A 12,739-nucleotide genomic window follows, 5' to 3' on the forward strand; every position below is an offset into this window, starting at 1 on the left:
TGTATGTGTAGAACCCATATAATATTGCACACCGTCTCGGGAGGGAGGGAGAGAAAATCTAAGATTTATGGAAGTGATTGCAGAAAACTGAAAACAAATGAACTAATTTTTTAAAAAGAGTTTAAATGCTTTTAAACCATTAGATATAGTACTTCTGCTTTCAGCTCCACCTGGGAGATAAAATATTGAATAATGATAATAACTTACATTCACATAATACTTTTAAGGTTCAGAAAGTACTAAATCTCATTATATTTACAGGATAGAAGTAAATCCCTTCGTAAATGCAAAACAAATGTCTTTACAGTAAATATTCAAAAGAACACAATGTTGTCCCTTAGCATTTACATTTTTTTAAAAGTAATTTGACAATACACCTAAGGGAAAAGTTAATTGTATTTCAGCATAAAACATTAGCATAAAAAGAAATAGCTTCCATCACATATAATACACATATATGCAAGACTTTTACAACATGCATTAAAAAGTTGGTAAGAAATTTGATTGCTGTCAACTATGTAAAACACGGCATACTCGACTCTTGATTACTCAGGAGTTGATTATTCAGCATGTAGACTGTTTAAGACTCTTTACTTCTTGTCTTTCCTTCTGTGGGTTGCCTGTTGATCCTTTTACAGTTACAACTTCCATAAGCAGTGCACAAATACAAGAGGAAAAAAGTTAAACTTTTAGTTTAAAATGCCTGTGCAGAGAATAATGAGGAAACTGAAATCTTTCATGTATAAATAATGTTTTCCCAATCAGATTACAAATAGATCAAAAGCAGAGACTAGGTCTTCTACTGCTTCTTTAACTCCCTGTAATTTAGTGAACAGAATATGTATATGGTAAGCAATGAATGCTTAAGATCTAATAAACTATTAAAATGATTCAAAAGTAGCACTAGGTTATATAAAAATTAAACAATTTCATAGACTAAAGAAAATAAAATAAGTAAAGCAACTATAGCAGGTTTACTTGATCTGCTTTTCCATTATATTAAAATATACTACATACATCATCTTGAGTGTCACTAAATATACTCATCTTCATTATCAAAATAATAAGAAAAAGACTGAGTGTGAGATTATTCAAAATCTCAGATAAGTCAAAAGAACTAACCAAGCATTGGTGGAAATGTTCTTCTTATTTCATTATTCTGGGAGAGTTAATATTATGACGATTAAATTGAAAGGATGCTAGTGCCTAATAAAGCTAGTAAATGCTAAATAAATATCTACTGGACTGACTGATGACTAATACACCGGACAATATAATTGCAAGAGAATAACATTTCACTAACCTCTTTGTCTATGGCAGTGGTATGCAATTGAGCTTCTGCAAGTTCACATTTAAGGGCTTTCTGTAGACTATATATAACATGGTCATAAGAATGGTGTTCATCATTGAAAAGGACACAATAGTATCTTTCAGTTTTCTCCCTAATGAAGAAAAAATGAGACAACTAGGTAATCAAAGGCATACATGTACAAATGGCATTTGGCATACATATAAAAAGAAAACATAATAAGATTCCATTATTTACATTAGACTTATTCTCATAACTCTTTTTAAGTTTTAAGTTAACCAATCAACAAGCATTTATTAAATGCCTATTATGAGATAGCAGTGTGAGATAATAGAAAGAACACTGTGTCTGAAATCAGAGGATCTGGGTTCAAACCCCATGTCTGCTGTCCATTAGCTGTGAAATTTTGAGAAAGTCAATTAATTTTCATGGGTCTCAGTTTCATCACCTGTAAAATGAGGGGCTTGGAATCAATGATCTCTGAGGTCCCTCCTAGCTCTAGATCTAGATTCTAAGAATGTTATGCCAGACCCTAAACCAGGTGCTGAAGATATAAAAATAAAAATGAAAGGGCTGCTGCCCTTCTATTGAGGGAAACAATACGTACAAAGAAATATATAAAGGATGTATATAAAATAAATGAGATAGTTTGGGGATGGAGGACATCAGCAGCTGTATAAAGGGGTATGAAGAAAGGCTTCATTTAGAAAGTAGTACTTGAGCAGAAGTTTGGAACAAAGGTTTCTAAGAAAGGGAGGTAAGAAAGGAGGGTATTCAAGGCCTGGGGAACAGTGAGAGCAAAGGATAAGATATAAGACCTGGAAAGTCATGTGTGAGGAACAGGAAGAAGAAGTAACCTTACTAATCTTACTGGATGGTCGAGTACAGGAAGGGGAATAATATATAATAATGCTGGAAAAACAGGTGGGCGCCAGTTTGCAGATGCCAAATAATAAGTGACAATCTCACCTATTCTACATTAGGTACTTTATGTGCAGTGTCCTTTATTCCCTCGTTTAGATTGTCTGATGAGTAGTTTCTAGACTAGAAATAGTTAATGCTCTTTTAAACTAAAATAACTCATGATCACTGTGGTGCTATCAATATTACTGCCTTCCCAGTTTCCTCTCTCATTCTCATCTCACGACACTCTGAGAATTTATAAACCAAGAATACATGAAGTTCAGAAAACAGCTGTACTAAGACTTGGGGCCTTCAAGGTCTAACTTGAATGACATTCCTTTGATGAAATCTTTTAAAAAAAACAAACCCAACTTTTTTCTATTATGAAAAACAACTAAAGGGGGAGTATAATATTACCATATACAGTGCAGAACATAAAAAAGAGGATTGTATATGAAATTGTGAATCTCCATTTCATATTACCTGGACTTTTAAAAATATATAATAAATTCCTTGCATTACATTTAAATCTGTCCTGTCTGTACCTCCTTCCGTTCTCTTCCATACATCTCAAAAGTGTTTCAATGACTGTTTTTCTGGCACCAGTATTACTATCCCCTAACTTCACCCTACCAATTAAAAGAAAAAAACCCTAGGGGGAAAAAGTCAAAACCCTATAACAAATAAGCATAGTCAAAAAAACCTCAAGACTACAAGTGGCCATGCCCCAAAATGCATGTCTTTTTTTTATGCCCTGAGTACATCATCTTTCTGTCGGGAGGGTAGCATTCTTCCTCATAAATCTTCTTGAGACCAGGCTAGTCATTACCCAGATCAGAGAACTCTTTAGCTGTTTTTCTTTTATTTTGAGGGTTTTTTTCCCCCAGTTACACGTCAGGACAATTTTTAGCACTCATTTTTTACAAGATTTTCAGTTTCAAATTTTTCTCCCTCCTTCCCTCCCTTTTCCTCTCCCTAAAATGGTAGGCAAATTGATAGAGGTTATACATGTGCTATCATGTAGTACATATTTCCATATTAGTCACAGTTGTGAAAGAAGAAACAGGTCGAAAGAAAAAAAACCAAGAAAAAGAATAAAGTAAGTAGAAAATAGTATGCTTTGATCTGCATTTAGAGTCCACCAGCTCTTTATCTGAATGTGGACAGCATTTTCCTTCATGAGTCCTTTGTACTTGTCTTGGATCATTGTTGCTGGGAAGAGCTGAGTTATTCATGGTGCATCATCACACAATGTTGCTGATACTGTGTATAGTGCTTTGGCTCTGCTCATTTCACTGCATCAATTCACACGTCTTTCCAGATTTTTCCGAAATCTGCCTGCTCATCATTTCTTACTCACAATAGTATTCTATTACTTTCATATACCACAGTTTGTTCAGCCATACCCCAAGTAATGGGTATCCCCTCAATTTCCAATATTTGGCCAATATGAAAAGGACTGCTATAAATATATTTTCACATGCAGGTCTTTTCCCCTTTTTTTATGATCTCTTTGGAATGGAGACCTAGTAGTGGTATTGCTAGATCAAAGGGTATACACAGCTTGGTAGCCTTTTGGGCATAGTTACAAACTGTTCTCTAGAATGATGTATCAGTTCACAACTCCACCAACAATGCATTAGTGTACCAATTTTCCCACATCCTCCCAACATTAATCATTTTCTTTTTTGTCACATTGGCCAATGTGATAGGTGTGAATTGTTTTAATTTGCATTTCTCTAATCAAAAGTGATTTGGAGCACTTCTTCATATGTCTATAGATAGTTTTGATTTTTTTTTCATCTAAAAACTGCCTGTTCATATCCTTTGACAATTTATCAATTGGGGAATAGCTTATATTCTTATAAATTCAGTTCTCTATATATTTGAGAAATGAAGTCCTTATCAGAGACACTTGATGTAAAGATTGGTTCCCAGCTTTCTGCTTTCCTTCTAATCTTGGTTGCATTGGTTTTGTTTGCACAAAAGCTTTTTCATTTAATATAACCAAAATTATCTATTTAACATTTTGTAATGCTATGCCTTGTTTGGTTATGAGCCTGTAACTCATTTAACTTCTCCCTTAAGAATCTGGATGCTATACCACTTGGTGCATATTTGTTTAGTATTGATATTAGTTCATTGTCTATGCCTTATCTCTTTTAATTAGGTTTATTTTTATTTTTGCTTTGTCTGAGATCAAGATTGCTACCATTGCTTTTTTTTAACTTCAGCTGAAGCATAAAAGATTCTGCTCCAGCCCCTTACCTCTACTCTATGTGTCTCTTCTTCATGGGTGTTTCTTGTAAACAACATATTGTAGAATTCTGGTTTTTGTTCCACTCTACTATCAGCTTCCATTTTATGGGATAGTTCAACCCATTCACATTCACAATTATGATTACCGTATATTTCCTTCCATCCTATTTTTCTGTTTGCCCTCTTCTTTCACCCTTTCCCTTCTCACTAGCGTTTTCCTTCTGTCTACCACCTCCCCCAATCTGCCCTCCCTTCTGTCAGTCTCCCCTCCTACTTCTCTCTTGGGTAAGACAGATTTCCATATTCAACTGACTGTGTATATTATTCCCTTTTTGAGTCAATACTGATGAGAGTAAGAGTCAAGAAATGTCCATTATCTACCTTCCTGTCTTCTCCTCTACTGTAACAGGTTTTTCACACCTCTTCATGTGAAATAATTTACCCCATTCTACCTTTCCCTTCCTTCTGCACTCAATGTACTCTTTCTCATCCCTTAGTTACTTTTTATGCCACTCCCTCAAATTCACCTCATACCCATACCCTCTATCCATGTATATTCCTTCTAGCTGCTCTAGTAGTGGTACAATTCTTAAGAATTACAAGTATCATCTTTACTTTTTACAGTGATGTAAACAGTTCACCTCCACTGAATTCCTTGTGTTTTCTTTTCCCTTTTTACTTTTTTAGGCTTCTTTTGGGTCTTGATATTAGGGATCAATTTTTTTATTCAATTCTGTATACTCCTTATAAAGGCTTGAAGTATTTCTATTTCCTTGAATGACCATTTTTTCCCTTATTATTATTATTATGCTTAATTTCACTGAGTAGGTGATTCTTAGTTGTAGTCCTGGCTTCTCTGCCTTAAAGAATTATCATGCTCTATGACCTCTGATCCTTTGCTGCTGTTGCTAAATCCTGTATAATCCTGATTGTGACTCCCCAATACTTGAATTGTTTCTTTCTGGACATTTGCAATATTTTTTCCTTGAACTGACAGTTCTGTAATTTCGCCAAAAGATGATCAGTGGATTGTTTTCCTATGTTTTTACAGCTATTTCTTCTAAGGTATTATTCTTCCCACACCCAACTCCACTTGTTTGCTTATAGTTAGCTGCATTTAAACACTGTTTATGTAAATGAGTTCAACCCTCCTGTAAAGGCAACCACACTGGCATATCCTGGATGGCTGCTAGCACAGGTCTTAGATCTGCTTTACCAGGAAAGATAGCTGTTTAAGTTTTTTAATTAAATTCACTAATTTGGAGCAAATGACAGCACCTTGAACATCAGAGAAAATACAAACAGGGAAAATATAAGCAGAGAAATAAAGGTCGACAGACAGAGCTCTACTGCCTGAATCAAAGCAATATTGTTATATACTTTACATATATCCCTGGATCAAGAAAGTCTTCACATCTGAGCAGTCAGGGGGTCTGAACATCTGGCTACTCGGAGTCCCAACCATAGAATCACAAGACCCTTCTCATAAGCAAGCCCCCAAAGTAAAATACCAACCTCCCAATATATATAACAAAGACTCAGCTCCTGATTGGCTCAGAATCAGTAGGCACAAAACCTACATGACTCAGCACAGTTGTGAACTATCAAGGTTCAAAGGAGATTGAGCCTTCAGATGCTCACAATTTAGCCTGAGCCTGGGAAACTGAATTTCAAAAAGAAAACAACAAAATATCCCACTATGTTTGCTGTTACATCTCCTTTTTCTACTTCAAATGACTGGTTAATCTGATACATCTGCATACTCTTCTTTTCACATACTTCAATTATGAGCATCAGCAAGCCTTTCTTCCTCCATTTTGCACTAACAAGTGAATCCCTTTTATCCTCTCTTGTCTTCTTTCTCTTAAAAGGGCCACTTATTTCTTCTCTCTCACTGGAATGTTAGCTCTACATCACAGGCAGCTAGTTGATGTAGGGCAGAGGTGTCAAATTTGTGGTTAGCAAAATTCCCCAGTGTAGCTCAGTCAGATTAAAATATAATTGGGAAATGTTTAACTAAATAAAAACACAATACAACTTAGGTAATGCTAAGTTATGGTTTCCTAAGTCAATATGTGACCCTAAGATACACTTCTATTTGAGTCTAACACTGCTCATGTAGTACAAAGAGTGCTACATTTGGAACCAGGAGACCTGAGCTCCACTCTTGCCTCAGACAGTTACTAGCTATGTGACCACGAGCAAGTCACCTAACTTCTCTCAGCCTTAGTTTCATTTGTAAAATGGTTATAATAAATACTACCTACCTCACAAATTTCTTATGAGGATATGCTAGCCTTAAAGAGCAATCAAAATCCTAATTACTGCTACGGTCATTATTATCTATAGTTCTTTCCAATTGCTCAAATAAATGAACATTTCTTAGTTTCTCTATACTCTTGTGTTTATATTTTAAAGTTTCTACTCAGTTCTGGTGTCTTAATCAGAAATGTCTGAAAGTCTTCTTTTTATAAAGGTCCATTTCTTCTGCCTGTATGATTTTACTTCAGCTTTTCCAAGTAAGTTATTCTTGATTGTAAATCTATGTCTTTCACCTTTTAGAATGTTGTAGACCCCAAATCTCCTCTTGTTTGTGGTAGAATCTAACAAGTTTTATGTGACTGTGGTTCCTGGTATTTCAACCACATCTTTTGGATGCTTATATTTTCCTTTGATGTCGGAACTCTGGACTTTGACTCTGACATTCATGGAACTTTCCTTTGAGGGTTTCTTTCAGTAAACAATGGATTTTTCTATCTTTACTCTGCCCTCTGCTTCTAACAGATTTGGATAATGCTGAATTATGATTTTCTTGAAATATAATGTCTAGCTTTTTATTGTTTATTTATTATTTCAAAGAATCCAGTAATTTTTAATGTATCTCGAATTGACCTTCTTTCCAGGTCAGTTGTTTTTGATAGCAAATAGCTTCCATTTTCTTCCATTTTTTCAATTTTTAAATTTTGTTCTAGTATTTCATGATATCCCATGAAGGCAGTGATTTCTGTTTATTATTATTTTCAAGGAGTCCATTTAACATATTCTCCTCAAAACTATTTTTTTCCTAATTGTTTTTTCCAAAGTTTTTATCTCATTTTTCACTACTTAATTTCTTCAAGGCACTTGTGTAATCCTTTTGGAAAATCCATTTTTTTCCTTTTAGTGGCTATCTGCAATTGCCATGGAGTTGCCCTTCTTGAAAATCTCTAGATTTGCAAAAATTTTTGATCCTGATCAGGGGTCTTTTTTGGTTTATTCCATCTTCTGATGTGCTTTTAGGTGGGGTGGTCTGTTCTGCTTGGGTGCTTTTTTCTTTTTTTGACATGATCTTTTTATTTTACAAAAAAAAAAAAGAATGAATGCAAATATTTACAAATCTTTCAGTATTTTTAAAAAGTCATAAATGAAATCAACAATTGTATATTTGTCCACTCATCACCTCTGAATACATGAGCTAGTGTTACCTAGAAATTAGAACTTGAAATTCACCTAGGTCAGTTCCTCATTCTTTAAAAATACACAATAGTGATAGCTTAGACTAGTGTGGCTTTTATAATTTAAGACAATTTGAGAAAAGCAAAGGCTTGTTTCCTCATTAGGAAATATGAATACTTTTTTGTCATCATCCAAAAATATTTCACAGTTTGATTTACCTTTATCTAGGGATAAAATTAATCTCTCCTACACCTAGATGAATTTTTTTTTGGTATTCAGTAGTTCCAAAAGCAAATATGTCTAAATTTAGACTGAGTCTATACCAGTGGAACATCCATAGCGAAGCGCTAAGGCAAAAATATGTCAGCATATTGGCTGAATTCCATGTGTTAACAAAAAGAGATTAATATTTAATGTTCGCAACATCATTCTTCGAAATTTTGACACAGTCCTGCATAGTGAGAGGACTGATTGGTTCTTGAGTATTTATCATATTCACTACAAAGAAGCAAACATCAATAGATGTCTTCAAGGTGTTTTCCAATTTTGGCTTTTAGGTTCCTAAAATGTAAAAGATCTTCCCATTCAATTTCAAGCATTTTTTTCTTCCCACGATTTAATTTCATTTGCATAATGAATTTTATTTGGCAAGCTGCATATATACCTGCTTCTGAGATGATGACAGATTTTTCCACTCTTCATTTCAAAGCTTCATCAGTTTCCGTGATGAAATCCCTTTTGCTTCCTTAAAGTGTTCAAAAATAAAAATTTTACAACCTGAGCGAGTGTTTTTGGCCTTTCCAAAGACAGTCAACCATTTTTTTCTTTATTACTTCTTTTCTAGCCTTTCTTTGATGCTTCTCTTCTTTCAAAAATTTTTTTCTGATTAGGATTGAACTCTGCTTTATATTTAGAGGCCTCTTTGTATATTTTAAAATCTGCCTGGGTAGTTTCTTCATATACTTTCATCTGTGATTCTGGAAGCTCCCTCCAAGTTTCAGCAAGCTTCTTAATTATCTCTGTGTTTTTCAAATTTGGATTTTGTTCTCTTAGTATGGGTCTATGTTCCAAGGTAAAACGAATGCATGAAGACAAAGGCTTCTATGGAGCATTAGATAAAGTACAGTCTTCCATAAACCACTCCAATCCACTGGTAGAACTGCTCAGCAGAGGAGGCTCCAGCAGCCCTTGGTCAGTGACAGCGGGGGCTTGAAGAACAGTAGGTCAGCCCAGTGCCCTCAGCTTTCCCACAGCAGCAGCACCATGGCCTGACCCAGTCCTATCCTCCCTCAGTCTGCAAAGGTGGCAGCGGCAAATCCTGAGCATGTTTGTATCTGTGTATGAGGAGTCTCTGGTCCAAGCCGTCCGTGGGAAATTGTCTGTAATTGGTTTTACCATAGGTTACTAGGGTTCTTATTTTGTTCTCCTCCAAGTGACACTGGGTCCCCTGATATTTGAGATGCAAAACACAGGATTTTCAGGGCTCTGTATGGTATCTTAAGACATGATGCTAGGGACCTGGTAGCCCTGTAGTGTCCTGGTCCAAGCAGCCTTCACATAATACTCACATACCTACTCTAGTCAATGCTTCTGGTGTTTCCAAAGGCCACATTATTTTATAACCACTCTGGGGCTTTCTTGTGGGAGCACTCTATTTTTGTGGTTTCCACTGAGCCTTCTAGGCTCTCAGATGCGTCTGGCCCTTCTCTGTATCCACCTGGAGGTTGCTATCTTGTTTGTTAGTGCTGTTAACCTCCATTCCTATTATCAATAGTGCAATTCTGTAATGGAAGAAGTCAGTAATATTTACTCGCTGGATTTCTTGAGCATTATTTGATCTGGTGAGAATTTTGGATTTTTTGTGGCAATATTTATTTAGTATTTAATTTTTTTCCCCAGTTATATGTAAAACAATAATTTTTAACATTTGTTTTTAAAGCTTTGAGTTCTAAATTCTCTCTCCCTTTCTCCCTTCCCTATCCCGCCTCGGTGAGAAAGCAAACAACTACACAGAAGTTATGTATGTGTAGTCATGCAAAACATATCTTTAATAGTCATTTTGTGAAAGAAGGCATAGACTAAAAAAAAAAAACTCAAGAAAAATAAAGAAAATGAAAAAAAGTTGCTTCAATCTGTATTCAGACACCATCAGTTCTTTCTCTAGGGATGGATAGCATTTTTTCATCCTAAATCCTTCAGAGCTGTCATGGATCTTTGTATTGCTGAAAATAGCTAAGTCATTCACAACTGATGATGCTACAATATTGCTGTTACTTTGCACCCAGTACATTTCACTTTGTACCAACTCATGTAAGTCTTTCCAGGTTTTTCTGACAGCATTCTGTTCATCATTTCTCACAGTACAATAGTATTCTATCATAATTACATGTCACAACTTGTTCAGCCATTCCCCAGTTGATGGGCATCCCCTCAATTTCCAATTCTTTACCCCCAGCAAGGAGCTGCTATAAATATCTTTTGTACATACAGGTCCTTTTCCTTTTTGTTTTTTATATCTTTTGGGATACAAGGGTATACATGGTTTTGTAGCCCTTTGGGTATAGTTCCAAATTCTCTATATTCACAAATCAATTCACAAATCTGACAACAGTATGCTAAATGTCTCATTTTTCCCACATCTCCTTTAACATTTGTCTTTTACTTTTTCTGTACTATTATCTAATCTAATAGACATGAGGAAGTATATCAGAATTGTTTTAATATGCATGTCTACAATTAAGAGTGAGTTAGAATATTTTTTCATATGGCTAGAAATAGGTTTAATTAATTCATCTGAAAACTGATTATATCATTTGATCATATATCAACTGGGGAATGTCTCTTATTTTTATAAATTTGACACAGTTCTGTTAGAAAAATGAGGCCCTTAAGATTGGCAAACATGACAGAACAAGAAAATGATAAATGCTGGAGAGGATGTGGGAAAGTTGGAACACTAATTCATTGTTGGTGGAGCTGCGAGCTCATCCAACCATTCTGGAGAGCAATTTGGAACTATGCCCAAAGGGCTACAAAAATGTGCATACCCTTTGACCCAGCAATATCGCTACTAGGACTATATCCCCAAGAGATCATAAAAATGGGAAAGGGTCCCACATGTACAAAAATATTTATAGCAGCACTCTATGTAGTTGCCAAAAACTGGAAGTCAAGGGGATGTCCATCAATTGGGGAATGGCTGAATAAATTATGGTATATGAATGTAATGGAGTACTATTGTGACATAAGAAATGATGAACAAGAAGACTTCAGAGAGGCCTGGAAGGACTTATATGACCTGATGCTGAGTGAAAGGAGCAGAACCAGGAGAACTTTATGCACAGCAACAACCACAGTGTGTGAGAGTTTTTTCTGGTAGACTTAGATTTTTGTAATAACACAAGAACTTCTTACCAAAAAAAAAAAAAAAAAAATCCCAATGGAGGATCTCAAGGCAAAATGCCTGCCACACTCAGAGAGAGAAATATGGAAGTCACTCACATATTGTAGCAGATCATGTTTGTGTATGTGTATGTGTTTGTGTATCATGTTCTGATTTGTTATACGATTTCTTTCATTTATTTTAGTCTGACTACGTAGCATGACTATAGTGAAAATATACTCAATAGGAAAGTATATGTAGAATCTATACAGAATTGTATGCAGTCGTGGGGAGGGAGGGGGGTAGTGGGGAGTAGGTGGGGAGGGATAAAATCGCAATTGTATAGCAGTGATTGTTAAACATTACAAAATAAAAAAAAAAAATGAGGCCCTTCATTTCTGGAACATATAGAGAACTCAGTCAAATGTACAATACAAGTCATTCCCCACTTGATAAATGGTCAAATGATATGAATAGGCAATTTTCAGAGGAAGAAATCAAAGCTATCTATAGTCATATGAAAAAATGCTCTAAATCACTTTTGATCAGAGAGATGCAAATCAAAACAACTCTGAGGTACTACACCACACCTATAAGATTGGCAAACATGACAGAACAGGAAAATGATAAATGTTGGAGAGGATGTGGGAGAGTTGGAACACTAATTCATTGTTAGTGGAGTTGTGAGCTCATTCAACCATTCTGGAGAGCGGTGTGGAACTATGCCCAAAGGGCTACAAAAATGTGCATACCCTTTGACCCAGCAATATTGCTACTAGGACTATATCCCCAAGAGATCATAAAAATGGGAAAGGGTCCCACATGTATAAAAATATTTATAGCAGCTCTCTTTGTAGTTGCCCAAAACTGGAAATCAAGGGGATGCCCATCAATTGGGGAATGGCTGAATAATTTGTGGTATATGAATATAATGGAGTACTATTGCGCCATAAGAAATGATGAACAACAAGACTTCAGAGAGGCCTGGAAGGACTTATATGATCTCATGCTGAGTGAAAGGAGCAGAACCAGGAGAACTTTGCGCACAGCAACGACCGTAGTGTGTGAGAGTTTTTTTCTGGTAGACTTGGAACTTCGTAATAATGTGAGAACTTAAAAAAAAAAAATAATTCACAGTGGTTTTCTAAGGCAAAATGCCTTCCACACTCAGAGAAAGAACTATGGAATTCATTCGCAGAATATAGCAGATCATGTTTGTATATGTGTGTGTGTGTGTATTATGTTTTGATTTGTTATATGATTTCTTCCACTTATTTTAGTTCATCTACACAGCATGACTATATGAAAACATATTCAACAGGAAAGTATATGTACATCCTATACAGAATTGTATGGCATCTTGGGGAGGGAGGGGGGTAAAAATCTAAGTTTTTTGGTAGTGATTGTAGAATATAAAAAAAATAATTAATTAAAAAAAGAAAAAGAAAAAT

The 12,739-nt window shown here is 35.4% G+C and overlaps 1 protein-coding gene and 1 pseudogene across 1 annotated transcript in view; both read right to left on the bottom strand.

The window, feature by feature from the left end:
* UBR1 (ubiquitin protein ligase E3 component n-recognin 1) overlaps positions 1 to 12,739 on the bottom strand; it is a 166,901-nt gene that overhangs the window by 95,352 nt on the left and 58,810 nt on the right. The window contains 1 exon segment of the mRNA XM_072624518.1: positions 1,304 to 1,442. Within this exon segment, the coding sequence (XP_072480619.1) occupies positions 1,304 to 1,442 (139 nt within the window).
* On the bottom strand, positions 8,342 to 9,304 carry LOC140513883 (transcription factor A, mitochondrial pseudogene; annotated as a pseudogene).

This window comes from Notamacropus eugenii, chromosome 7 (assembly GCF_028372415.1).
Source record: "Notamacropus eugenii isolate mMacEug1 chromosome 7, mMacEug1.pri_v2, whole genome shotgun sequence".
In the NCBI taxonomy this organism is placed as follows: domain Eukaryota; kingdom Metazoa; phylum Chordata; class Mammalia; order Diprotodontia; family Macropodidae; genus Notamacropus; species Notamacropus eugenii.